Below are 26748 nucleotides of genomic sequence, written 5' to 3'. Positions count from 1 at the left end.
CCGTGCTTAGCTCCAGCTGGATTTGTAGGTCCGAGCGGGGCAAGGGAGCATTTTCCAGCTGCTGGCTGCTCAGTGCCAGTGCTGGGCAGGCAAGGGGGAAAGGGCTGCACCCATGGGACATGGTCACCCGCTCTCCAACCCACCCCCGGGGTCCCCAAGGAAGTGCACAGCAAGACACAGCCTCAGGAATACAAATCTCATTAAAAGCTAGGATACTTCAGAACGCTACACTGGGAGAGACACTGGCACAGGCAGCGCTGCCCAGGGACGCGCGCGTTATTGCTAACAATTAGAGGTGAAGAGTAGCGGCGTGACACGTGGGGCAGGGCACGGGCACCATGCGGGAACCTGCACCCCTCACCGTGGCATGGCGGGGGGCTTGGGACAGGGCCAGGGGAGCTGGAACGTCCTGCTGGGGCTCAGCGCCCACCGCCCACCGCCGCCATGCCAAACCGCACCGTGTCCCTGTGCCAGCCTCGGGGCTGCGGCGTGGGGAGCACAGGGTGCTGGCTGGGAGGGGAGTAGTGGGGTGGGAAGGGTCCCACGCCATCCACCCCGAATCGAGAGCTCCAAGCCCTTTGGCTGGAGCTGGAAGACAGATTTAAAACCGCCCGGCCTTGCCAGCGCGTCCTGCTCCACTAATACTGCTTGGGGACTGAGCGTCCCCGGATGGCTCGGAGCAAGCGGGCTGGCACAGCCCTCTGTGTGTCCGCTGGTACCTCTTGCTAGCAGCAGCTGGGGGGGCCGGTCCATTCTGCACCCCCTTAGCACCATGGAAGGCCCCCCCCCGGCCCGTGCCGGGGCTGCTGGGGAGAGCTGGGCCCCAGCCCTTCCCCATCACCCCTTGGCCAGGCTTAAGTGCTCCCCAGCCCCCTGCCCTGCTGCAGGGCAGGCAGCAGCGCCAGGCTGTGCCCACGCCGCTTACGGCTGTGCCCACGCTGCTTACGGCTGCGCCCAGCTTTGCGGGCAGTGCCTGGCCATGCAGGCGGGCACCCACAGCCCCGCAATGGGGCTGCAGGGTGCTGTGGGCATGGGGGGCCATACCAGCTCGCTGCCTGTACAGCCCCACAGTACCGTGTGTATGTGCTTGCCCACGTGTGCCATGTGTGTGCCCATACTGTGTCTGTGAGGGGCGCACACACACACACACGTGTGCTCTAAGTGCTTGCGTCTTGTGCCGTGAGATCCTGCTGCCCACGCAGGCAGCGTGCTTGCCCCCGTCTACCTGTGCTGGCCCAGTGCCTGGCACTGTCCCTGGGCATGGCCACCTGTGGGACCCTGCAGGCTCTGAGCCACAGCAGGTGCCCGCCTGGGCCGGGGGTCCCTACGGTGCCAACCCCCACCACAGCGGCCCTGTGCACACACAGCTGGGGGCGGCCGTGGGCAGTCCCTGCGAGCCCCAGCCCTGGTCCCACCCCATGCCGCCGCCATGGGTAGGCCAGGAGGGTGCCCCACGGTGGGGCAGGCTGCCCGGCTGCAGGGGGTCCGGGAGCAGGGGAGCACCCCGGTCCCCGCCATCCTGTGCATCCCCCCGGGGCAGAGCCCCTGCAAAGTGCCTCTGGCTCCCAGCCCTCCTGGGGCTGTGCCCCCTCCTCTCTTGTCCCAGCGTCGCGCACAAAGGTTACCGTAAACATGAGGGTTAACGAACGCCACGGGGGGGGGGGGGTCAGGGGGGGTTAACCGGTGAGGTGGGGGGGTCTCGGGGACGGGCGCTGAGAGCCCCCCACGGTCCGGTGCGGCCTGGAGCCAGGCTCCGCCAGCGGAAGGTGCAAAAGTGTCATCGCGCGGGAGGGGTTAGAGGGGGTGTGGGGACGGCGGGGGGTCACAGTCTGGAGTCCTGGCTGTGGGCTGAGCCGTTGCTGCCCTGCACAGGGGAGGCAGCCACCACCTCGCTCCGGCCGTTCTCCAGCTGCAGGGGCTGCACCTCCAGGTGGGACTCGGTGGAGGGGCTGAACGCCGGGGCATAGCGCCCGCTGCGGTGCTCTGCCAGTGCCGGGCCCCAGTCCTTGCTTGCCTTGGTAGCATTTTTCAAGCGCTAGAGAGAGGGAGAGGACGGGGACAGGGTTAGCACCTGCCCTGCTCCCCTGCCCCAGCCTCCCTCAGCGTGCCAGCGGCTCCCAGGGGTGCCCGGAGATGGGGTGCCCCACGGATGCTGCCTGCACACAGCCGCTGCAAGGGTGCCGAGAGCTCCAGTGGGGTGGGGGACAGCCTTGCAGGCAGCCCCAGGTGGGACATGGACAAGGGGGTCTAGCCCCTGGCCACCCACCTCCAGCAGCGTGTCCCCTTCAGAGCAGCACACTTTGTAGATGGCATAGATGGGGATGCAGATGACAGAGGAAAGCGCCATGAGGAAGCCGATGCTGATGGCCCAGGTGGGGTAGACATAGTCATTGTAGGAGATGGGCCGGTACTGGATCACTGTGAAGACCAGGATGAACTGGGGAGGGACAGGCAGGATCAGCCAGAGGGGAGCAGCCAGCGTGCTCTGCACCCCCCCCAATCGCCCTGCTCTGCCCTACCCCTGCTGCCCCCCTGCAGCCCAGCACCCTCCTCCCAGGGTGGGCGAGTGAGGGATCCAGGTGAGATCCTTGCCCCCTCCTCCCGTGGCCCCGTGCCCCATGGTCGCGATGCTCACAAAGATGATGGCGGGTGAGATGAAGCGCCAGCAGATCTGGAAGAAGAGCGGGGGCGGGAAGCCCAGCATCATCTCGATGTCCTTGAAGTAGTTGCGGTGCCCTGCAGGGACGAGTGGAAGTCAGCCCCGGCGCAGCTGGGCTGGGGCCCCGTGGGACCCCGAGCCCCTGCCCAGCCCTGCCCAGCACCAGCTCCAGAACCTGCTGGTGGGACCCACCCAGCTGCTCGGGTCGCGGCTGCCCCGATTGGCCAATGGCCTTGCACGCCTCAGCCAGTTAGCACGCAGGAAACCACCGACTGGCCAGAAGTTAGCGCACACCCCCCCTTCCCCACTGGTTGGCTGGGGCAGCCCTGCCGGCTGATTGGCTGCAGGCAGTGGCACCTACCGTAGATGTACATGATGGCCACACACATGATGCAGGAGATGATGACCAGGGAGAAGCTGGCGGCGTAGTTGTCCATCAGCAGGAGCCAGTAGATGCCCGCCTGCGAGAGAGACCCGTTGGCACGGCTGCTGTGGCGGTACCGTCGCCGTCGGCAGGGCAACTGCACAGCCGCACTGCCAGGGCTGGCATGGCAACACACAGCCTGGATACCACTGCTGCAGTCAGCGTGGCAACACCCAATGCCAGGGTCAGCATGGAGACGCTTAGTCGGGATACCATCGCCAGTGTTGGCATGGCAACACCAGGCCCTGGATGCCACCACCACCAGGGTGGTCATGGCAACAATGCGGACATGGCTGATGGTGTCAGCGCGACACGGTCACCACGGCAACGGCACCCCATCACCGCAGTCCCATGGTCACCTACCTGCGTGGTGAGCGGGACACCCAGCAGGAAGCCCGCCACAGCCACCCCCAGTGTCACGAAGGTCTTTCTGCGGATGATCCACTCGTTGCCCACCTCGTCCACAATGGCTGTGACCAGCGTCTCCAGCAGGCAGAACTGCACGTGGGGTGGAGGAGGCAGCATGTCACCACCTTGGCCCCACCATGCCACCCCATCCCAACACGCTGGCCCCACCGTGCCGCCCCACCATGACCTACCTGTGTGCCCAGCCCCAGGAGAATGAGCATGAAGAAGAAGAGGACGGACCAGAGGGGTGAGATGGGGAGCAAGGTAAGGGCCTCAGGGTAGGCAACAAAGGCCAGACCGGGGCCATGGTCGGCCACCCTGGAGACGTCCACGCCCAGGTGGTTGGCCATGAAGCCCAGGATGGAGAAGATGACGAAGCCGGCGTAGACGCTGGTGGCGCAGTTGGTGATGCTGATGATGATGCTGTCCCTGCAGGGAGAGGGGTCAGGGCTGGGGGCAGGCCCAGGGGGAAGCAGGGGGACCGAGGGGCCGTGGCCGGGCACTCACCGGTAGCAGTTGTTGTGGAACTTGTTGTAGGAGGCCATGGTGATGAGCCCGCCCCAGGCACAGCCCAGCGAGTAGAAGATCTGCGAGGCCGCGTCACCCCACACCTGCGGCGGTGGGGTGGTCAGTGCTGTGTCCCCCAGCCCCGCTCCTCCCTGGCCACCTGCCGCCCCTGGTCCCCGCTCACCTTGGCGTTGAGGATCTTGTCCCACTGGGGCGTCAGGTAGTACATGATGCCGGTGAGGGCCCCCTCCAGCGTGATGCCGCGCACGAAGAGGATGGTGAGCACCACGTAGGGGAAGGTGGCCGTGAAGTACACCACCTGCGGGGGGCACCTCAGTGGGGCGGGGCGGGAGTGTGGCCACGGACAAGGGGTGTGGCCTGGGACAGGGGTGTGGTTATGGATGGGGAGGGGCTATGGGGGTGTGGTTATGGACTGTGGGAGGGGCTACAGACCAGGGGCGGGATTATGGTCCAGAGTGTGGAGCAATGGACCAGCAGGGGAGAGTATGGTCCAGGGGGAGGGGCTATGGTCAGGGAAGGCGGGGCCATGGCCACATGGGAGGAGCTGTGCCCAGAAGGGGTGTGGCCAGGTCGCAAGGGGTGTGGCCTTTCCCAGAGTGGGAGGGGCATGAACAGAGGGCTGGGACCACGCTGAAAAGGGGAGAGGCTGTGCCCAGAAGGGGTGGGGCCACACTGACAACGGGAGGTACATTCCCAAGAGGGGAGGGGCTATGCCTAGAGGGGGCGTGGCCATCTGCAGAGGGGGCGTGTCCACACCCAGGGGGCAGGGCCTGGAGGGAACACACGGGTACCTTCCCCGAGGACTTGACGCCCTTGATGAGGCAGAGGAAGACGATGACCCAGGAGACGCCAAGGCACCCCAGGAGGGGCAGCCGCACCTCACCCAGGTTCCCGATGTCGTCCGACAGGTCCAGCACGTACCTCCTGCACCAGGGGGCAGCCAGCGTCAGCGGGGCCTCGCCACCACCGCCTCCCCCGGTCCCGGTCCCCATCCCTGTCCCTGTCCCCAGTACCTCCAGTACTCCTCGCTGGGGCTGGTGCGCTTCTGGGTGGCGTTGAGGAGGCGGGTGAGGTCGAGGGCAGCATGGCTGGAGAGGTTCCCGTCCAGCACCCCCGCGCAGTCGGGCGAGTTCCAGGCGTTGCTGCAGTATGTCCAGGGCAGCACGCGCGTCATGGACACAAAGAAGTAGTAGAAGGCAATACAGATCACCACGTTGTAGTAGATCCCGATGTACGTGGACACCACCATCATCCCGTAGCCCACGCCTGGGAACAGCACCAGGGAGGGGTGAGTGGCACGGTGTGGCACAGCGCGGGTACGGTGCGCAGCATGGGGGTTTGTGGCATGGGGCGGGGTGGGCAGCATGCAGTGCTGTCGGCAGCCTTGCAGCCATGCTGCTGCTCGGGGCCCAGCTGTGGCACTGGGGTGGGGAGCACTGCATGGCTCAGCCCACCACCATGCCTGGGGTCCTCTACCTCTGAGCAAGCCCCATGGTGCTGTGGGTCCCCGGGATGGATAGCAACACACACAGGGTGCGTGGCCTGCAAGGCTCTAGGCAAACCCTTGCGGTCAGGAGACCTTGGAGAACCACCGGGTTGGGGGGTCTCTCCTTGCATGGCCACGGTGACTTTAGGGCTGCAGCTACCTGGTGGCAGGTGACAGAGGCCACACAAGCATGGGGACATGCACCCAGGCTGAACACGCCACGGTGCAAAGCACGTAGGAGCGTGTGCACGTGCTGCCTGCATTCAGACGTGATGTGTGGGTGTGTCACCCAGCAGGCAGCACGCAGGCATGTGCCAAGGGAGCTGGCAGCACAGGAGCAGGCCGGCGTGCCAGGAGGTGCACCTGGAGCGGGGTCCAGCTGTGGCAGGGCAAGCTCCGAGCACGGCCAGCACCCACGCGCATGGGCACAGCACCTACCACCCATGGGGCAAGGAGAGGACTGTAGGAGTGTGCCCACAGCCAGAGGGACCATGGGCATTCACAGCATGTTCAGGGGACCTGAGTGGCCTCTTGCAAGGGTGATGTGCAGGGGACACGTGCGGCGTGTGCAGGGATGTGTGTGTAATGCCTGCAGTGGATGCCAGTACAGGGCTGGGGTGTGCACGGGGGATGTGTCGTGTGTGCAGGGACATGTGTAATACGTGCAGGGGACGCCGGGCAGGCTGTGTGTGCAGGGCAGTGCAGCCCAGGGTGGGCATGCGCACAGGGGACCCCTGCAACACCGGCAGCAGTGCGTGTGCAAGGCACGCGTGTGCAAGGCATGCAGAGCTGTGCGAGTCGCAGGTGCCTGTGTGGGGCTGTGCAATGTGCCAGAGGTGTGTGTGCAGGGGACACACGGGGTGGGCAGGGGAGTGTGCCACGTGCCAGGGGCTGTGCCAGCAGGTGCCCCATGCTGGTGTGTGCTAGTGGGGGTGGGCAGCCCCTTACCTTTGAACATGGGGCTGACCCTCCAGACGCCGAGGCAGCCCTGGCTGGCGAACTGCCCGAAGGAGAGCTCCATGAAGAAGAGGGGGATGCCACAAAACACCAGCATGATGAAGTAGGGGAACATGAAGGCACCTGGCGGCAGGAACCAGAGGGTGAGAGCAGGCAACGACCCTGGGCATGGCCATGCCCCCCTCCCCCCCCCCTGCACTGCACCTGGGGCCGGCAAGCACCACATGGGGCTGGGCGCATGCCCCCACCCCTGCCCCAGAGCACCCCGCTCCCCTGGCTCGCTGACACCCACCTCCCCCATTGCGGTAGCAGAGGTACGGGAAGCGCCAGACGTTGCCCAGCCCCACGGCGTAGCCCACACTGGTCAGCACGAACTCGATCTGGTTGCCCCAGTTGCCACGCTTGACGCTCTTGTCCTGCTTGCCCCGCTCCCCGGGCACAGTGCCGTTCTGTGGAGAGATGCCGTGGGGCATGTCAACTGGGGACCCCCCTGCCGGCCCCATCGGAGGGGCAGCGGCCACCGAGTGGGGCCGGGTGGTCCCCCGCATCCTGCCCCATCCCTCCCCCATGCCAGCCCCCCACCTTGCCACACACAGGCAGTGCCAAGGAGGGGGGAGGGCAGCGGTGGCGGCCCCCCCGATGAATAGCTCTGCCCAGAGCCCGGCTGCAGTGAAGGAAGAGCCTGCAACTCATACAAAGCAGGTCCGGGCGGCCGAGCACAAAGGGGCCTCTGTTCCCACGCCCCCCCCCTTGCGCCCAGCAAGAGAGGCCCTGCTGGGTGGCCACTGCCCATGGCTGGGGGGAATGGTGGGACCCCCGGGGTGAAGCAGGGGCCCCCCTCAAAGGGGAGTGGGGTGCAGTGACTAGAGCAGGCGGGGGGCTGGGTGCCACCCTGGGAAAGGCACCCTGCTGCAGCTGGGGTCCTGCTGCCGGCTCAGCGCCCAGCAAGGGCACCGTGCTCAGGGCAGCACAGGGTGGCTCCTGTGCAGGTGGGTGCCCTGGGACTACCCCGGCACCCAGCCATCCCTCACCCCTGCAGGGGACCCGGGCAGGGGGCTGGACAGGGGCAAGAAAGGGTGCTTTGTGCAGGCTGCCACACAATGCGAGCTCACACCAGGGACAACAACAACAGGGACGGGCGCCCGTCATCCCCGACGGAGATGGCACTCATCACCCCGTGGCTCCATCCCAGCGTGGCCCCAGGCTCACAGTAATATCCTGCCTGGATGCTGCTGAGGTCCAACAGGTTGGGCTGAGGGCAGATGGCATTTTGGGGTGCCATGGGTGCCCTGAGCCCTCCCATCCCCACCTGAGGCCAGGCGATGGGTGCATGGGATGAGGGTGCTGGTCAGTCCATGGCCCCACAGCACCCATGACCCTATGGGAGCAGCATGGAGTGCCGGCAGTCCTAGGACGATGCCAGAGCTCTGTGGTGCCAGTGTCCTCACCACGGACACCCCGTTCCCATGCCCACTCACCCCCCCACACACCCCACGTGCCCCCCACGATGGCTGACGTGGGCAGCGAGCGGGCCACAAATGGGAGCCATCGCTTCAGATCTGCTCACGCCGGCGGGGCGCGGGCGGCAGACGCGGTGCACCTAACCGTATCATTCGATTAGGGCCGGCACAGCCGGGACGTGATGCCCGGCGACTCCGGCACCGCGCTGCCAAACAAAGCCATCTGCTGCGAGCGGGGCCTGCACGCGCCGGGAGCCACGGGGGGGCTGCTGGGGTGCAGGGCTGGGGGAGAGGGGTGATCGGCGGGCGCTTTGGGCAGGGCTATGGGGGGGATACACTGGCCGTGCCCAGCCAGGACACCGGGGTGCCCACACCAGACCCCGTGGGCAAAGGGTCCATCAGAAAGGAGCTCACAGTAACCGCAGGTGCTGGGGGAGGACCCCCGGAGGAGGCTCTTATTTTGGGGTGCTGAGCAGGAGCAAGGCCAAGGGGTTCCCAGGGTGGGGAGGGGGACACTGGCACTGTCCCCACACTGGGGAACGCTGCCTGCTCCCGCAGGCTGATCCGATTGGGAAGACTCTGATTAAGCTGCTTGCACTAACGAGGCTCCTAATGAGCAGCACAGCCAGTGGGAGGGGGGGCAATGCTCCAGCCTCCCTGGCAAAGGGTCTCGGGGGGACAGAACGATACCGCATGGCCCCGACTCATCCCTGTCACAAAGCCAGAGGGCCACCCCTCTGCTCAGGTCACCTCGGCACGGCTTCACCCGCATGCCCGATGGGGCACCCCAGCTCTGAGCTGCCCAGCACTAGTGTAACAAGAGCGCCAGGCCTCTGCTGCCCCTCCCCACTTCCTGCAGTGCAGGGCTTCGGCATGTTTGTCCCCAGTAAGGGGGCAGCCACATGTGTGCCCATGTGTGCACAAAGCACACGCATGTGCGCACACGCTTGCGTGCTCACCCCTCAGCTTGCTACAACCCCCCCTCTCCCCAAATCTGGGAAGGTCACCCTGTCCTTTACACTCATTAACCGCCCTCCCAACCCCACATGGTAAAAGAGGGGGGGACAGGACACAGAGAAGCCAGGCGTCCGGCAAGATGAGACCCTCCCCCTCCCTGCTGTGGGCATGGGACAGAGCTGGGCTGCAAAGGGGGAGCTGCCCCCCAGCAAGGATGCAGCCTCTCTGGGGGGGTCCTTATCCCACTCCCCAAATTTTCCATGCATGTGCTCCCATGCAGCTCCAAAAGATGCCTGGCTTGGGTGCAAACATCAGGAGGGAAGCCCCCCAAAGGGGGATGTTCGGGGTGCCCGGGGCATCCTTCCTCCCCCTTCCCCAGGGACCCCCCCTCCCGCCACATGGCCAAAGATTCCCCAGCCCAGCAGACCAGGCATCATCCATCACGCCACCTGGCACCGGAGGCTTTCTCATGCTAAGCAGCATCGCCTCGCACAATGACAGCTTGGCTGGGGTGCCCGGATGCCCCCCACTTCTCGAAGGAGCCCTGATTTATGGCTGGAAAGCTTGTGGCAGCGGTGGGGTTGATGCTGGGAGGGGATGTCCCCAAGAGAGGCATCTCCAGCATGGTTCCCCCTACTTTTTCCCCACTCAAACTGCTCCCACAGTTTGAGTGCCGTATTTCAGCCATATTTCAGCCCGGCAGAAGCACTCCATGGGGCATCAGCCTTATCCAGCCCCCCCTGAACCAGTGAGGGATGCCCAACTCCTTCCCCAGACTCCTAATGGGGTGCCAGGGCTGCTCCTGCAATGTCAATGCAGGGTACCAGTCAGCCCCTGATGTCATCAGCCTGATGTCATTGCTCTTCGCCATGGTGATGGTGATGCAGTCATGGCCGGGTGAGGCAGAGGCTGCCGGAAGGTATAAATAAATGCTCATTACATCATTTGCCAAAACAGCCGCTCTTCCAAGGCAGGGAAGTGGGGTGCAGGACGCTTGGGGCAGGGGAACCCCAGCCTGGGGTGGGGGTCCCTGGGGATGGAGGGATGGGGTGACTTGGAGAGGGTGCCCCAGGAATGGGGTAACTTTGAGAGCGGTGTCACAGGCGCCTTCACTGTCCAGCCACAGCTCCTGGGTGCTGCGGTGGGGGGGTGCCCCTGTAATTGGCCCCCACACTCCCTGGCACATGGTGTGAGGAACCCAGAAGTGCCAGCCCCGTGCCAGAGGCTGCCATGCCCGCCCAGCTCTGCCAGCCCCACCAGCACATCCCAGCCATCCCTGCCCTCTCTCTGCAGTGCCCAGCCCCGTGTTTGCCCCTGCCCCGGTGCGGCAGAGGCATGGCGTGGGGGCACGGGCACCTGGCACGGCCCGGGCTGTGGCAGCATCACCCGTAAGTGCCAGGAGGGGCACAGGCAAGGGGGCACTCCCAGCCAGGGTGATGCAATGCTGAGGGGGATGTCCAAATTGCAGGACCCCCCCCGCAGTGCTCCACAGCCCCCCCAATGCGGGGAGGCTGCCCAGCCCCAGTGACTGCCCTGAATGTGCTCTACCAGCCGCCCGCAGCAGCACCAGCCTCAGCCCCGGAGTGCCACGGGGGGCCAGGGCAAACTTTGACATTGCTTGCTGATGCCCATGAAATGGAGGGGGCAGAAGGGGAGGGGTCTTAGCTAGACTCTGCCCATCCAGCACTGAGCAAGGCAAAGGGGTGCTGTACACCCCTCTTGCAATCAGTAGGTTCCAGAGTTAACACACACAACACTATCAGGCAATCTCTTCTTGCTCCCAACACAGCTGAGGCCACGGAGGGGCTGCACTGTGCCCTCCCTCCCCAGGGCACCCGATGTCCCTGGTTGTGGAGCTTGGGGTGCCTCCCGAGCATCCCACGGCACAGAGCTGCAGCTGTGACTTGGTCCCGCACAGCCATCGCCCCAGAGCTGGCACAGAGGGGCTTGGAGAGCCACAGCGGTGGGGGGATGGCGCTGGCACAGCCGCCATCCAGCCTGGCCCCCCACTCTGCCCCCCAAACCCTGCTTTCAACTACCCACTGACCTGCTGAAGGGGTCTGGGGGGGCCCGGCTGCCCACAGCCGCCATCCAGGGGGTCAGGCTGGCCGGCTCGGCGAGTCCCCGGCTTCATTGGCACCTCGGGCTCCGGCGCAGCAGCCACCCGCCCGCCTCCCCCCGCCCGCTGCCTCCGGCACTTGGCACCACTCCCCGCTCGCCTCGCAGCCAGGCTCGGCCCCTCGCCACCCGCCCCACCGTGGCACTGGTGCCCCACCACACCGCCCACCCCGGCACCATCCCCGCGTTGCCCCACGCCACAGGGAACCCCTGTGCCTCAGTTTCCCCCCCATGAGCTGTGCCTCCACGAGTCAGGCATCCCCTCGTAGCAGGCACGGGCAGGGCAGGCTGTGCAGTGTGCTGAGCCCCGTCCTGCTTAATGAGACCTCATTAGAGGGGTCCAGCTGCTCGCAGCTCCGCACGCTCCGACAGGCAACGCTGCCCTCGCCCCGGGCACCACTGCCCGTCTGGCCGGGGCGGGGACCTCTGTTTGGAGCGTGGCAGAGGGCTGCGTCCCCTTGGTGCCCCCTGTTCCCATGCCCCAACCCCCCAAGCCCCACACACGCGTTCCTGCCCCTATGCCCATCACTCACGCAGCCGCCTGGCCCTGCACACCCAACCCCAACCCCTGGCACTCGAGGGCTGCGGGGACCGGGCATGGCCCCGCTGGGGGACAGGGGCGCAGGGACAAGCCTGCCTGCTGGCACATCCCCAGCCTGGTGCCACGCTACTTCACTCTGACACTTCACTCTGACGTCATACCGCTGGCGACATCATGAGGTCTCCATGGCAACCCTTGCAAGGTCACTGCCCCGCGGGGGACCATCTGGCTGGCAGGAGGGCTGTGCCACGACCCTCCTGCCACCAGGGCACCCTGCAGCCTCCCCACTCACCCCCTTGCCAGTGTGGGGTGGGACCCCAGTGGGGTGCTGTGTCCCACAGGAGGATGGGCATGGGGTGCCCCCCAGCCAGGCTCGGGGTGCCCCAGCTGTTCCCAGCCCTGCGCCCCAGCTGGGGAGCGCAGCCAAGGCGCCAGCGAGGCGTGATGGCACGCCGAGGGCGGGGGGACAGGCCTGTGCTTTTGGGCCACCATCTGGGGTCCGGGCAGCAGCGGCTGCAGGCACACACGTGAACGGCACACGTGTGTGGGGTGGGCACTTGGCACACATGTGTGGGGCGGGCACTCAGTCCCCCGTGCACCGGCACCCAGCGCCTGTCCCTGTCCCCTCCTGCCCCGGCCAGCCGGTAGCTTGGGACATGCCCCATCCATAAGATAACAGCACCCAACTGTGCCCCCCTGGGACACGTGCAAGCCCAGAGCCACCCCACGCTGTGCCAGCCCCAGCGACCCCAGCCCAGCCCTCCCAGTTTACACCTCCAGTCCTGCCCCACATGCAGCCAAGCACCTCCTGTGCCCCGACACCCCAAAAAGTGCCTACACAAGCATCCCTCTGTGTCCCGGTTGGGCTGCACCACCTTGCCCCGGCCACCTGCATGCCACTGCCAGACATCCTGCCCCGGGCACACTGCCTCCTGTGCCCCCACAGCAGCCTGAGCATGGCGGGACCCACCGCCCCGTCCTGGGGATGCCGGGCCCTGTGCCAGCCCACGGGAGCACCGCACTGCTCCCCTGGCAGCCTGGCCAGCAGGCAGAGGGGACTGCCAGCCCCACAGGGACATGCTGCTGGAAACAAAGGGCCTGCAGCGGGACCCTCACCTCCCCTGACACCCCAGTCCCCACCCCAGCTGGCTGGTGGTGCTGGGGCTGAACTAGAGAGGCACGGGCAATGGGCGTATCGGGGATGGCCATTGGTCTTCCAGCCCCCATCACCCTGTCCCCGAGCAGGGCTGCAGGGTGCCCGGGGCAGGGATGATGCCCAGGGACCTGCCCTGGTGCCACCATCCCCTAGCTGGGTGCTTCCCGCCAGGGCTGCCTTTCTCCAGCCCCATTCTCCCAGGGCGGACATGATTCACCCAGGGCATTCAGGCAGAAAAATCCCCCACCAGCCCCCCCATCGCTGCCCCTTGGTATTCCAGGAAGGGCTCCCACAGCCAAGAGCCACTTCTGCAGCTCCGCTGGCCCCCCTGCCCGCAGCCAGCGGCACCACGCTGCTGGGGGTGCCTGGGACAGGCAGGGCTCCCCCAGCCCTTAACCCCCAGGCAGCGTGGTGGGAGCAGCACCCCGGTGTCCACCCAGGGTGGGCTGGGGCAACAGCAGAAGCCCACCTGAGGCAAGCACCCCGCAGCCGAATACTGCTGATCCATGCCAGCAAGGCAGCCCTGGGAGTGAGGAGCCGCTGGCACTGCTGGAACCCAAACAAAGGGCCCTGGGGAGGACAAAACAAAATGTCCTTAAAGGCCAGGGAGGGAGAGGCTGTCAGACCCTCCCTGCTCCTCTGTGGCCCCATGGGGAGCCCCCTGCCCGGCCACACAGGGACTGTGATCCAGCCCCTGGAGCTGCCCTACACCCCAGCGCCAGGTTGGGCACCCGCCACCACAGCCTCTGCAGGGTTTGGAGGGGTGGGGGGGCACTGCCCGCCCTCCTGCCTGTGATTTTGGAGTGAGCACGCAGCACTTCTCAGGAACATCCACAAAATGCAGAGCCTGCAAAAGCAGGACATGGCACCCTTGTCACGCCGGGACCGACGGGAGGGTGCAGGCCCTAGCTCACAGGTGGGGAAACTGAGGCACAGCTGCACATTGCCCAGCTGCTGCCACCGTCACCCCTGTCCCTCCCCAGGCTGGGCACGGTGGGCACCCCAAGCTCCACCACAAACCCACCCGCTCCTGGGGCTGCACACACACCCCTGGGCAGGGGCTGTGCTGTGGGATCCCGGCCAGGCTGGGGAGGCAGGATCTGCACCTGCAGGCAGGGATGAGAGGACAGGCAGGCACAGCGCTTTACCAGGTGACTGGCAGGGCCCTGGAGGCAGGCCAGGGAGATTAGCTCCCTTCCCCAGTGACCCAGGCAGCTCAGCAGCCAGCACCCATCCTGCCGCAGCTCCTCCCGAGGCTCTGGCAGCTGGTGCAGCACAGGGATGCTCCAGGAGCAGGGATGCTCTCACGGGGACCTGCCTTCCTCCCACAGCCCCCACACCAGCACCCCCGTGCCCCGTGCACAGGTGTCCTCTCAGCCCCGCAAACAGGGGAGCCCCGAGCAGAGGGCTGCAAGCCAGGGCAGCCAGCACAGCACGTGCCAGACCCCATGGTCCCCCACCCGTCCCCACCTCTCTGCACACTCTGGCCCCAGCATGGATTGGTCAGGTACTTCCGAGAAGTGAGTTAAAGATTGACTGGGAGCAAGCGGGCGCTCCCATGCCCGTCTCCCTGCCGCAGGTGCCAGGCTCAGCCCTCACCCCAGTGCGATGCTGGCTGCGCCGGCCAGGGCAAGGACGCAGTGGCAGCATGAAGCCACAGCGAGCGCCCCATACGTGCAGGAGCACGTCCCCTTGACAGACCCCTGATCGAGCCTGGATACATCCCCATTACCAGCCAAGGGCTCCTCCTGCCTTCCCATCCCACCGGCCGCCCTGACCCCTCCACTGCCCGCTGCGGGCAGGACAGGCGCTGGGTCTCCACTGCAGGCACAGCCAGCGGGCCCACGCTGGGACACACAAGCGGAGGAACCATGTGCACGCGAGCGTGCTGAAAGCGCCTGCTGGGCACGCCGCTCCCCTGGCTCTCGGCTTCCCAGGGAAGTCCTGGCTCCAGGCCCTCTGGCTGGAGCGTGCAGCTATTTCAGGAAGCCCCCCGGGAAGGGGAGGGCCCAGCAATCATGTCAGCCCCGGTGTTCAGCTTCCATCCGTCAGGAAAAAGGGAAGAGCCAAGCCCAGCCTGGGCTCACCTGCCAGGCGCAGCGCAGCAGCCCGGCACGGGAAGCCAAGCTCGGGGCTCCCAAACCGCTCGCTGCACGGCAGAGCCGCCACAACCACGGGGCCATTGCAGCCCTCCAAGGAGGACACGTGCCAGGCATATCCTGCATCCGCCCAGGGCACCGCAGCCCTCCCCAGCGCAGGCGAGCACAAAGCAGCACAGCACCCCACAACACACCACTTGCAAGGACGGAGGGTCGGGCACTGCCTCGACGCCTGGAAACACTCAGCTCTGCCCACGCACCATCCTACCAGCCCAGTCCAGTTGAGCCTGCCGGGTGGAGGCAGAGCGGAAGCAGCCCCACACCATGCCCTCAGGGGGCACCCAGCACAGAGGGGCACCCACGCCCCTTACTGAGAGCAGGGAGAGGAGCCGCCCAGCTTGGGCTTTCCAGCCTTCGCTACCCACCCGGAGAGCTGGGGCAGGTGATAAGGCTGGGCAGAGTGCCTGAGGCGGGCGATAGCATCTCCAGGCACGGCGAGACACCACACCAAGGGAGCCTCACAGGCAGCAGGCTCAGGGCGAGCAGTGGCCGGCATCTGCCCCACAGGCATCATGCTGGAGGAGCACCTGGGTGGCACAAGCCTGGACAGGGGTCCTGGGGGGCACCAAGCCTTACAGGAGCCCCAGTGTCCTGCTCCCTGCGCCGGGTGCTGCGGGTCCCCACAGCAGGTGCCCACACCAGCCCGCTCCCCGTGTCCCGGCACTTACCAGCAGCCCCTCACTGCACTTATCGGCCATCCCTGGAGGCTGGAGTGCGGTGCCAGCTGCCTGCCGCAGGGTCCCTCGCCTGCGCTCTCTGTCCTGCTGGCTGCCGCACCAGCACTGGTGCACTTCAATCCACCGTCAGAGCAAGCTGGGCAGAAGGGAGAGACACCAAGAGAGACGTGAGTGGTGGGGTGGGCACGTCCCCGCCCCGGGCCTCCCCCTCCCTCCCAGAACCAGGGGCCGTGCCAGGCGGGTTGCTCCCCTCTACCTGCCCGCAGGGCGCACAGGAGCGGGGCTGGCAGAGGACACAGGGCCTGGGGCCGGGTGGGCTGGCAGCAGGGTCTCTTCCTGGTGGCTGTCCCCCCATCCAGCATCTCCGAACCCCCTGGCACCCACACGAGCGGCTGCTCCCAGGTGTTTCCCAAGAAGCAGTTAAAGATTTACCCGGTGTGGACAGACGACCTTGCGGGCAGCTGGCTGCTGGCCTCCCGGTGGGTGGGCGTCGGGGGCCACGGGCAGGAGCGGGGGCCCCGCGAGCTCTCCCCCAGTGAGAGCTGGAGCCGAAGTGGCTGCGGCACACAGCAGCGCCGGGACTGGGCGCTGAGCGGGGCCAGCTCAGGGCTCAGCTGCCGCGCAGGACACAGATGGGAAACGATTGCCTTCTGCCCCGGTGCATTGCGTGCACGTGCAGCGCAGGGGGGCCGAGCCGCTGGGCTCTGCCAAGCGCTAGGTGCTGCCGGACAGGGCATGGGCAGCTGCCTCGCCTGCCCTTACCTCTGCCCCAGCCCGGGGCTGCTGGAGGCCCCAGGGGAGCGCCGGGGCCTGACCTCGCCGAGACGGACAGCCACTCTTGCAAAACACCAGCTTGCTTGTCTGTGCAATAGCACCGGTGTTTGCAGATCCCTCATCAGCACTCAGTGCCCTTGCTGGCTGGGGAAGGACCCCCGACTCCCACCAAGGGTCCCCAGCCACCGCCACCACCACCGGCCGAGCACCCCAGGGCCGGTCCCCAGGCCACTGTGGGTACAGAGCGATCAGCAGAGGGGCACAAGGCCCTGAAGCTGTAGGGAGGGAGCATGGGTGGCAGAGATAAAGGGCAGGAGGCTGGGGGATGCGGGGCAAGCACCCAGCCCTGGCCACAGCCCCTCCAGTGCAGGCAGGCTGCTGCCAGCAGATACGGCGTCCCACCACCAAACCCCTCCCCAGGGGCAGCTGCATTTCCAAGAGGAGCTGAGATGTCGTCACTGCGAGGGGAGGACGACAAGCCCTCCTCCTCTGCTCCTCGCGTGCCACGGGGACCTCTCAGAGGCGGGAGGCACAGGGCCAGCGGCTGGACATCCTCCCCACCGCACACCTATCCCCAGCCAGCCAAAAGCTGCCCGCCCTGTGGCCCTGAATTCAGCCTGGGGACTCATCTTCTGTCCCGGGAGGGGAGAGCACCCAAGGGGACAGCCTGTCGCTGCCCCTGGGATCTGCCAGGCACTGATAAGGCTGCGTGCCTGCCGAGATGCTGCTGGCTTTGGCTCCCAGCCTGGCAAGGAGGCGAGCGCCCAGCCAGGTGCGGGGCGGCAGCAGGATGGATGCAGGGATGCCCGGGGCTGCGGCATTCCCCGGCTGCTACGGAGCGGCTCTCCCAGTGCTGCGGGATGCCATGACAGCTCGGAGGGCAGGGCGGCTCGTACCTAGAGACGGGACGGGTGGCACCGTGGAAGTGGGGACACCTGGGCACCCACGGGGGCTCCCGGATGGGGTGTCACACCTCGGCAGGGGAGGCAGCCCACGGCACCCAGGGGAAGGCCACGGATGCCCGGCCGCAGGATGAAGCCCCCCGCCCTCGTCCGCTGCCACCTGCGAGGCCATTTCCTCAGCCAGCATCCGCCGGGCCCGCCGCAGCCGGGGATTCGCGGTACCCACGGGGGGCGGGCAGCGGGCCGGTCTGCCGCCGCCCTTTCCCCCCCGAGCGCCCGCCGCCCGGCACCCCCCCCGCCGCGGCCGCCCGGTGCAGCACGGCGGCGGGGGGGCCCGGTTACATCAGCCGCCACGTGGTAGCTGCTCCGCCGCCCCGCCCCGGCACATGCCCGTGGAAAATTACCGCCAGCCCCCCCGCCCCGCCACCGGGCCGGGCCGTCCCGGTGCCCGCCGCCCCCCCCGGGTGCAGCGGCGGGCGGCCCCGCTCTGCCCGCCGCGCCCCCGCGCTCCCCCGGTACCGCGCCGCCGCGCCGGGAGAGCAACAGATGCGGTACCGCCCCGCATCCCGCTCCCGCCGCCGTCCTAGCGGGTGGCGGCTCCCGGTGCCGCTCCCGATGTCCCCGGCCCTGCCTCCCCGGACCCCACCGCCGCCCCTCCCCGGCAGCCCCCCCCCCCCGGTGCTCCCGCGGCTGCCGGCCGGGCCGGGCACCCGGTGCCGGCGGAGGTGCGCGCCCCTTACCGTGCCCGTGCCCATGCCGCCGCCCGGCCCCTCCCGCCGCGCCAGCGCCGCCCGGTCCGGTACCCGTGCCGCTGCCGTGCCAGGCCCGGCGCCGCCGCCGCCGGTGCCGCCGAGTTAATGAAAGTTTGGAGGTCGGTGGGGGCTGGCGCCGCCTCTCGCCCCCGCCGCCGCGCTCCGCCCCCCGAACCGCCGCGCTCCCCAGCGCCCCGCTCCGGCGCCCGCACCCGCGCCCGCACCCGCAGCGGGGGCGCGGGCACCGCCGGGCACCGCGGGCACCCGCGGGGCGAGAGCGCACACGGCACACGTGGGCGCACGTGGTACACATGGGCACACGCGGGCACATATGGGCACACGCGGGCACGCTGCACGCACGGGCGTGCACAGGCACACGTGGGCACGCGTGGGCACACGGGCACACTATGCACTTGGCACGCTTGGGCACAAACGTGGCGTGCTTGGCACACATGGGCACTCGCAGCCCACATGCAGCCCACAGGCACGTGGACACCCAGGGGCACATGCAGGCTCGCACGGGCACATGACTCACGTGGACATATATAGGACATATGGTCACACACAGGCTCCCACGGGGCACGCATGCATCTGCACACGCTTGTTTTCACACCCACGGGCACACACGGAGGAACACCCGCAGGCAGCATGCACACGCACAGCCTCGCAGTGCCAGGGCGCAGCCCCGTGAGGAACCCGGGCAGGGGGATGGCCACAGGCTCCAGCCAGGACGCGCACGGTTAGCGTGACTCATACATGTGTGCATGTATGCGCATGTGTGCGCACGCGTGTGTGTGCACGTGTCTGTCACACGTGTGGGGGGCCATGCGCACACACCTGTACGTCCATGCATGTGCATGCTGCAGCAAGTGTGATTGCTGGCATGCGTACACACACCCGTATGCGTGCAAATCTGTGCATGTGTACCTATGTATTTAGGTGTGCGTGTACATGTGTGTACACACATAAGGGTACATGTCTGTATCCATATGCATAGACATGTGTGCAGACCTCCGTGCCTCTGTATGTATGTGTACACATGTATGGGTATGTATGCACACGTGAACATGAGCGTACACAGGTGTGGATGCACGTACTGATATACACAAACCCATAAATACATATGTGCATGTGTGCGTCCCCATACCCGTGTGTATGTGTGCACATGCATGTGCAGCCAGCACACGCCCCCGCAGCCCAGGCCAGATGCTTCCAGTAATACATGACGGGTGCGCCAAGGCCTCCCCTCCCCTCTCCTCTCCTCCCCTTCCCTCCCCTCTCCTCCCCTCCCCTCCCCACCCCTTCCTGCTGGGCTTCCCACATGCCGGGACGGGTGCCTGCACCCCAGCACCCTGGCCTGTCCCCTGGATCCCTCCCAGCTCCCAGGGCGTGCTGCACACCGGGGCCTCGGGGCAGCTGTGGGGAGCGTGGCAGGGGTGCAGCGGGGCCCTTGTGCCCCACAGCCCAGCACCCCAAGTGCACCAACAGCACAGCCCTTCCCACATCCCATTGGGTGCTCTCTGGTCCTTTCTGCCTCCGCAGCCCATGCCAGGGCTGATGCCCTGGTGCTCCAGCCAACTTGGGGAGCATCCCTCTTCATGGATCCCCGTTGTCCTTGGGGGTTGCTGCCTGGTTAAGGAAATCCTCAGCATGGGATGGGGTGGAAGTGGGGGCAGCGATAGGGTGGGTGCCCCAGGGGTGTCTGGCCAGCTACTGCAGGCCTCACCGCTGCAGACTCGCCAGTGGGCTGGGCTGCAGGATGGGAGCTGGTGCCAATGCACTCATGGGCTGACACTTGTTTTGCAAGTGTGGTAAAGCCAGAGTCAGGACACCCACAGCAGGAAGTGGAAGGCAAGCAGCAAAACTGGCGGGTGCTCAGGTCCTCCCACTCCCTCCCAGCACCTGCGCAAGGCTGCTCTGCACCAGGAGCCAGCTTGCTCGCTAGCACCCTTGCTCCTGGCTGCACATGGCCTCACACCCCACCCTGCAGCCCAAATCTGGCACCCAGAACCTGAATCCAGCATCCACACCCCACATCCCAAATCCAGCATCCCACGCCCAGCGTCCTGCGTCAGAGCTGGAACCCGGCTGCAACCCACACCCCTGCCCCAGGGTCTAGGCTTTGGAGAGGAGCTGCCAGCTGCAGAGTTGCAGACTTGACCCTCAAGGGATGGATTTCCAGGGATGAAACTCATGCTTTCAATTCGCCTCCTCAGGGTCTTGCTCACTTTCTGTGCGTCTCCTCTGTGTCCTCTCCAATGTCTCGACGTGGGGAAACAGGACGAGGGGCCTCGCAGCCCCCGGCAGGTCAGGGAGGGGCTGCTCCTGGCCCTGTGCAGCCTCTGAGATGCTGCAGTGCCCTTGCAGCACCCTGCACCTGGGTGGAAATGCTTCCTCCCCAGGAGCCTGGGCACTTCGTGTACCCGTGGTTTTGACCATGGTCCTGCTGCTCCAGTCAGGACTTCCCCGGGGTCTCATGGTGCCCAGAGCCACAGCAGGGGCGGAGGCCAAACGTGGTCCATGGGGTGGGAGGCTGCAGTGCCAAAGGGATGTGGGATGGGTGCGAGCCTCCAGTCTGTGCTCGTGCCCACTTCACCCATCTCTCCCCACATGGTAGCAATCATCCCCTCATTTCCCACTTTGGGGGACCCATCTCCTTCCCTCCTCACCATCCCTCCTCGAGGCTGGCAGGTGTCACAGTGTTCCCCAAGTCCCCACAGGGTGGTGGGGATGATGCCACAGCACCTCTTCCCTGATGCCGTTCAAATCTGTGGGGCCAGCAACTTCCCCCGCTGTGGGCAGGTGCAGTGACCTCATGGTGGCTGTGGCATCTCCGTGGGGGACAAGTGTCGGCATGAGGGTGGCATCGCTGCCTCAGCAGCATGGCCTCTCCCTCTCCCATCTCCATGGATGCTGCTGCCTGGGAAATTGTGGGCAAACGCGGGCAGGGATCCAGAAGGGTGAAGGGTGGGGAGGAAAAGGAAATGCCAGCTCCCAGCACCTGAGAGGGCTGGGCCGGCCGAAATGCCAGCAGCCTCCGGAGATTTCCCATGTGCCAGGCTTGTAGCACAAGGCTGTGGGGATCCCCGAGTGCTTAGAGCCCCGGCGTGGTCCAGAGCTTGGGGGTACACCAAATACAGCAGGATTTAATGTTGCCCCCCCATGTGCCCAGCACGGGCTGTGCACCTGCATGGAGGGACCCCAGGGTTGTGTCCCAACCTGCTTCCTGAGCGCTGTGACCCTCAGCACCGCCAGGTCTGGATGTGGCCCCGAGGTCTCCCTGTCAGCAGGATGCTGCGAGCAGAGCTGGGGCTCCCTGCCCTCCCCGCCCTGGTTCACACTGCCAGTGCATGCACGTGTCCCGGGGTGGGAGGCAGGGGGAGGGCAAAGTTCATCATTGGCATGATGGTACTTCCCCAAAATCACCAGTTTTCTTTTAAACCAGCTTCTCGGAAGTAAATCCCAGCTCCCCAGGCTGCGGGCCAGCCCCAAAGGGGACCAGGCTGCCTGGGGAGCTGCAGAGACGGGGTAACCACACACTCTGGGGTGACCCTCATCCCGGTCCCCCAGCTTCCCATCTGAGCACTGGAGCCTGGACAGGGAGCGGGCTGGCAAGGCACACCCTCTCCCATCAGGATGGGGGGATGGAGGTAGAAGTCCCCACACAGGCTGGATGTGCCCGCTCTGGGGGTGACTCAGCTGCCCCTGCATTATCAGGAAGGACCCCTCAATGCGGCAGGGGAAGCTCCAGGCAAGAGCCACAAGCTCCTGTTTTGCCCTTCCAGCTTTCCCATCTTTCTTTTCTTCCCTGCATGTCCTCCTCATCCTGCCCAGCACATGGGGAGAGGAACTGGTCCACGACAGCACGTCATCTCCCACCCTATGGCTCCTGCAATAGTATCAGAGCTCTTGGAAAGTCCCCAAAATTGTCCCTGATTTGCCAGCAATATGAAGCCACCTTGTGAGAGCCACCTTGCTCCCCAGCAAAGACCTGGCATGCTTGCAAATCCGTGTGGCAGTGCCATGCTCCTGCCCTGGCACTCCCCTGCATCCCGGGACCCCTGTCCCTGCTGTGCCAAGAGCTGCCCCTCACCCAGCCCCAGGCTCGGCTCCGCCCCGGGGCCTGCCGTGCCCCTGCCCCAGGCTTTGCCAACAGCTCACACCGCCTCCGGCTCCAGGCTTCGGCTGAGTGCTGCGGCCTGGAGAAGTGCCAGGGCAGGCGAGTGGTGTCAGGGAGGGGAGGAGGCACCGCAGGCATCATTGCTCCCGGCCACAGGGATCTGTGTCCCCAGCAGCACGGGCACAGCTCCTGGGGACTTTCCACTCCAGTGCCTGCTAGTGTTGTGGGAAAAGTCCCTTGTGGAGGATCCAGCCAGCCTGGGAGAAGCTCTGGCTTGGATGGGCAGCGAGATGCATGGGCAAACCTGCAGTGCCCCGCGGCCAGCGGCTGCTGGGGATGAAGCCGGGCCCCCGTGCTGCCCGGCACTGCCCTCCCCACAGCCCACCTCGGCGGCACACACGGCACCCAGCTTGCAGCGCAAGGCTCATGTTTCACACTGCGGACACGTGTGGCCAGCAGGCACAGCCCTGGGCACAGACAAGGGCTCCATTGCTGGCGACTCATATTTTGGCTGCAGGTCCTGAGGCTGTTGTTCCTCCCTCTGGCCTGGTCACAGCTGGCTGGGAGGCACGGAGCCATCTGGATGGATTCAGCATCACCCATGTTGGCTCTACACTGGGCTGTCTTGTCCCTGGGATATGGCTCACCTCTGGGTGCAGGAAGCAGCAGGGTGCTGGGAACCCCATGGGAAGCACATGCACCTCCCCTAACGCTTCCCAGGGCAGAACCCAGGTCCCTGCCCTGGCACAGGCTCTGTGCTGCAGTGAGCATGACAGCTGGGGTGCCTTAGGCTGCCCAAAATAGCTGTCCCCACTCCCCCTGCTGCCCGGCCACTGGGAGCTATCCCATGACAGCACCCCACGGACCTGGAGCAGCTGGAGGCGGCTGCCATCCTGCTGCAGCACTCAGCCCACTGCCCACGGGCTGCTGGCTGCTGATCACCCCCGGTTGGGACAAGCATCACCCCAGGGACTGTCTCCCCTGAGCACCACCCTGCCTCAGTGCACCCGTGGGTGCTCTGCCCAGGGAGGGGGTATGGCTGCAGCCCTGGGGCTCTGCAAACCCATCTTTGCCCCCCGGACGGGGACAGCGAGTGCCCGGAGGCTGGGCAGGGCTCGCAGAGCTTCTCTCAGTTCCTGTTGCAACTTGGCGGCCAGCCACAGACCGCAGGGTGCCCCCCCACCCCTGTCCTTGCCACACCACAAGCCAGCCACACGCAGGGACCAGGCTCGCATCTCTCTGTCGCCTGGTCCCCCTTCCTAGCCTGGCCAGCCGGCTCTTGGGCCTTAGCAAAAGGGGGTCATGTTGCTGCCCTGCCTGGGGCCTGTGCTGCGTCCCTGGGGAGTGATGGGCAGGCAGGTGGCCAGGCGTAAATCACGCCGGGCTGGCTGGGCAGCGTCCTTGGGGTGCGGGGTTGTGGCTCTCCTACAAAGAGCGCATGGGGGTGAGGAACAGGAGACAACGGCTGCACCAGCCTGGTGAAGCAGCAGCCGGCACTTGCTCAAATATGACATTTTCTGATGCAGGTCCTTGGGGACAGTGCCCAAGCCCCTCTCCTCTGCCTCCTTGAGGGCAGTGAGGAGGAGGTGGTGCTGCCTGGCCAGCTCATCCCGCAGTGCTTCACCCTGCATGACAGGGGTTTCGGTTCCCCTTGGGGCACGCACAGGGTGTAACCATCCACGCAGATATGTCCCCTCACCCATCCTCCACCGTGTCATGCCTCTGACCGCTGCTGAAATTTCCTGCAGGGAATTCAGCCAAGTGTCCCCAGGGCTGGAGCGTGGCAGTGTGGGGAATGCAGTGATGGTGTGGAAATAGCACAGCTCCATTCAGCTCTGAGACTCCGCTCCAGCCAGGGTGCTGCCGTGGTCCTGGCCAGGAGACCATAGTACGCTGAGAAGTTAGTGACCCGTGTAACAGCAAGCCTGAGCAGGCCCAGACCTGTGCTGCGGACGTCCCTTGGTGGCAGGGTAAGCTCAGCCGGGTTAGAAGCCAGGCTGTAACAGAGGAGTCTGCAGGGAGCTCGTACCCAGTACCTGCCACATGCATACCTGTGTCTTTATCTAAAACAGCAGCAAGAAGTGCTCATGTGAACATCTTTCTTTTTGGCAGTAGAAATGATGAATAGAGCTGTTTTCCTCTAAGAAAATTCAATATTAGCTCAAATTACCACAGTGGGATAACCCTTTCCACCGACGGGGTCTGCATGATGTGCTGCACATGGATCGGAGGTCAGTTCGATGCTGCGCTGCTCGGGGTTCCCAGCATCTGAAAGGATCTAAGATTATCTATAGTAGTCTCTCTATAGTGGAAGCTCTAATAAATAGCATTTTAAATGATACTTAGAGTCTGAGTGCCTTTCTCGCTGGGATTGTAACAAACCAGCGTGCCCTGGTACAAAATAAACACCAGCTGTGTTTGGAGTGGGGGTGCCAGAATGGGAGGGGGTGGCTGGAGAGCTTGGTGGTTGAAGTCCACAGACCCCAGGATGGGTAAAATTCCTGGTGCTGGTGGAGATGAGTGGGTGCTACGGCTGCTGCCTGCAGGCACAGCCAGACACAAGTGCCGGGGAACCCCTAAGTGGCTGGGGGGGTCTCCCCAGCGCAGGTCCAGAGGGATGGAGGCAGGGGCATTGCACGGACACCGCATGGTGGGACCCAACCGTGCCGGGGTGGGGGTCTGCCCGGCCGGGCTCTGCCGGCCCGACCTGCAGCTCGCCACCCTCTGCAGAGGGGACCCCGGGGGACCTGGCGGGTGCTGAGAACCCACACTCTCATCTCACGGGCAGAGGGGCCGGAGCTCGGAGGAGAGCTGCCGGCCTGAGCGAGGCGATGGAGGAGGAGGACGGGGTGCCAGGGCTTCCCCCGCGCCGGGAGGGCTGGGAAGGGGCCGGGCTCCCTCTGCGGCCAGCTGCCGCTCACTGCAGCCGCCGGCAAAGCAGCGGGGGCCGGATCCTGCCTGGCTCCTGCGGCACCCTCGGGGATACTGTCCCCCGCGGGCAGTGGGGACAGCCCGGCGTGGGTCCCCTGTGGCCCCGCTGCTGGCAGAGACAGGGGCTGTCTCTTCCTAGGGTGCCCCACGCTTCGTGTGTGCTGGTGCTCCCCTGCAGCGGGCACCTATCGTCCCCAGAATGGCTCGTGTGTCCCTGGGGAGCGCTTGCAGGAGCTCCACACGGACAGCTGGGAGGTGGGTCCCTTCGGAGCCGTTCACAGCAGATAAAATCCAGATATCCCTGCCCTGGGCTGCTGAGATCGTCCCCGAGACGGAAAACAAGCCCTGGAATGCCTGGGGACAGGGACAGAGACAGGCAGCCTTCGGGCATGGCCAGGCTCTGCCACGCAGAGCTGCCTGTCCCCAGGACACGCACCCTGGCCGGTCCCACCATGCGGCTTTGCAGCTCTTAATGTGACTTGGCAGCAGTAAGGGAAGCAGGGGACAGAGGGGACAGCTGCAAAAGGCTGGGAGGAATGGCCAAGGCCAGGGGAGCACCCAGGTGTGTGGTCCCCGTGGGGTGGGGTGGGATGCTGGGTTGATGGGCATGCAGACCCTGTTCAGGCTGGCCAGCCCTGAGCTCCCACTGCTCAGACAGTTGTTTACGACTTTTTTTGGTCCAGGAGACAGGGATTTTAGGACAAGCTGGAGGTGAAAGGCTCAGTGTCAGAGTGGGATGAGGCGCAGAATATTTATGGGAGAACATGGGGCTGTCTTAGCTGTCAAGGGCTATCACAGGGTGGTGGGCATGACATCTGTCCTGGAGAAACAGGGGAAACTGAGATGGGATCTAATTAATAAAGAGCGAACGGGTAGGGATCCTAACTCTCATTGCCTTTGCCTTGTGGAAACTTGACCTCGCCTGTCCAAAGCTATTGGGTCCCTTTCCGAGACAAGGAATTCACTTGTTAAGGAGACTTGGGAGACCAGCAAGTGGTCTGGTAAGATAAGCATGGTGGCACGTCCACACAGCACAGGGCTGCAAGTGCTGAGGGATGCTCAGGTGAGCACCCACGGCACCTCGCAGGGGGTCCACATGGGACATGGGGCAGCCAGGCCTGCGGGTGCCTGGAGGCTGCTCTGCACCTCACCGTGGGGCAGGGGCAATGCCAAGCCACTGCTGATTAAACTCTGCAGACCCAGCTCTGCAGACGATGCCATAGCGACGAGGACAGAGCGACACATCGAGCAGTCGGAAACTGCGTGTGAACAAAATGCCGCATTTCACCCAAAGCTGGGTGGAGGGGAAGAAGGAGGCAGCGGGCCTGGCTGGCAGGGGACAGCAGCAGTGCTGCCCTGGGGCTGAGGGACTGCGAATCCCGGAGCTCCAAGAGCCAGGGAGCGGTAGCGGGAGCAGCCGTGCCCCGCTGCCGGCAGAGGGAGGCAGACACCGCGGCGGCGGGGCGGGGAGGCTCCGGCACGGCCCCGCCGGGCCGGGACCAGCGACTGGAGGGGACAGGGGGACAGAGGGACAGGGGGACAGGGGTCAAAGCCTGCGGAGCCAGGGTGTCGCAGCGTGCCCCACGGCGCCGGGGCTGCTCCAAGCCCAGCCGTGACTGAGCCGTAATTTCGGGACGTAGCCCAAAGGTTGTTTCTGACTCGGCAACCAGCCCAGCACAGCACTGAGCACCGGGACGGGAAGGTGCTGGCTTGGCCCAGGGTGCTTTGGGGTCGGGGAG

General features: G+C 65.8%; 1 protein-coding gene across 2 annotated transcripts; it reads right to left on the bottom strand.

The window, feature by feature from the left end:
- Positions 1-182: 182 nt before the first annotated feature.
- Positions 183-18102, bottom strand: SLC6A9 (solute carrier family 6 member 9). Of its 2 annotated transcripts, XM_072868967.1 has the most exons (14): positions 17954-18102; positions 15522-15667; positions 6755-6911; positions 6454-6585; positions 5033-5285; positions 4811-4943; positions 4183-4317; positions 3999-4102; positions 3683-3920; positions 3447-3581; positions 3021-3120; positions 2636-2736; positions 2267-2437; positions 183-2035 (listed from the first exon to the last, which is right to left on the bottom strand). In XM_072868967.1, exons 2-14 carry the CDS (start codon positions 15549-15551, stop codon positions 1823-1825), a joined length of 1902 nt encoding a protein of 633 aa, XP_072725068.1. In that variant the 5' UTR covers positions 15552-15667; positions 17954-18102; the 3' UTR covers positions 183-1822. The 2 variants fall into 2 exon arrangements, with proteins under 2 accessions (XP_072725068.1, XP_072725069.1); XM_072868968.1 differs by lacking the exons at positions 6755-6911; positions 17954-18102 and having other exon boundaries at positions 15522-15666.
- Positions 18103-26748: the final 8646 nt, after the last annotated feature.

This window comes from Ciconia boyciana, chromosome 7, assembly GCF_034638445.1.
Source record: "Ciconia boyciana chromosome 7, ASM3463844v1, whole genome shotgun sequence".
In the NCBI taxonomy this organism is placed as follows: domain Eukaryota; kingdom Metazoa; phylum Chordata; class Aves; order Ciconiiformes; family Ciconiidae; genus Ciconia; species Ciconia boyciana.
This window is presented reverse-complemented; position numbering and strand designations above follow the sequence as displayed.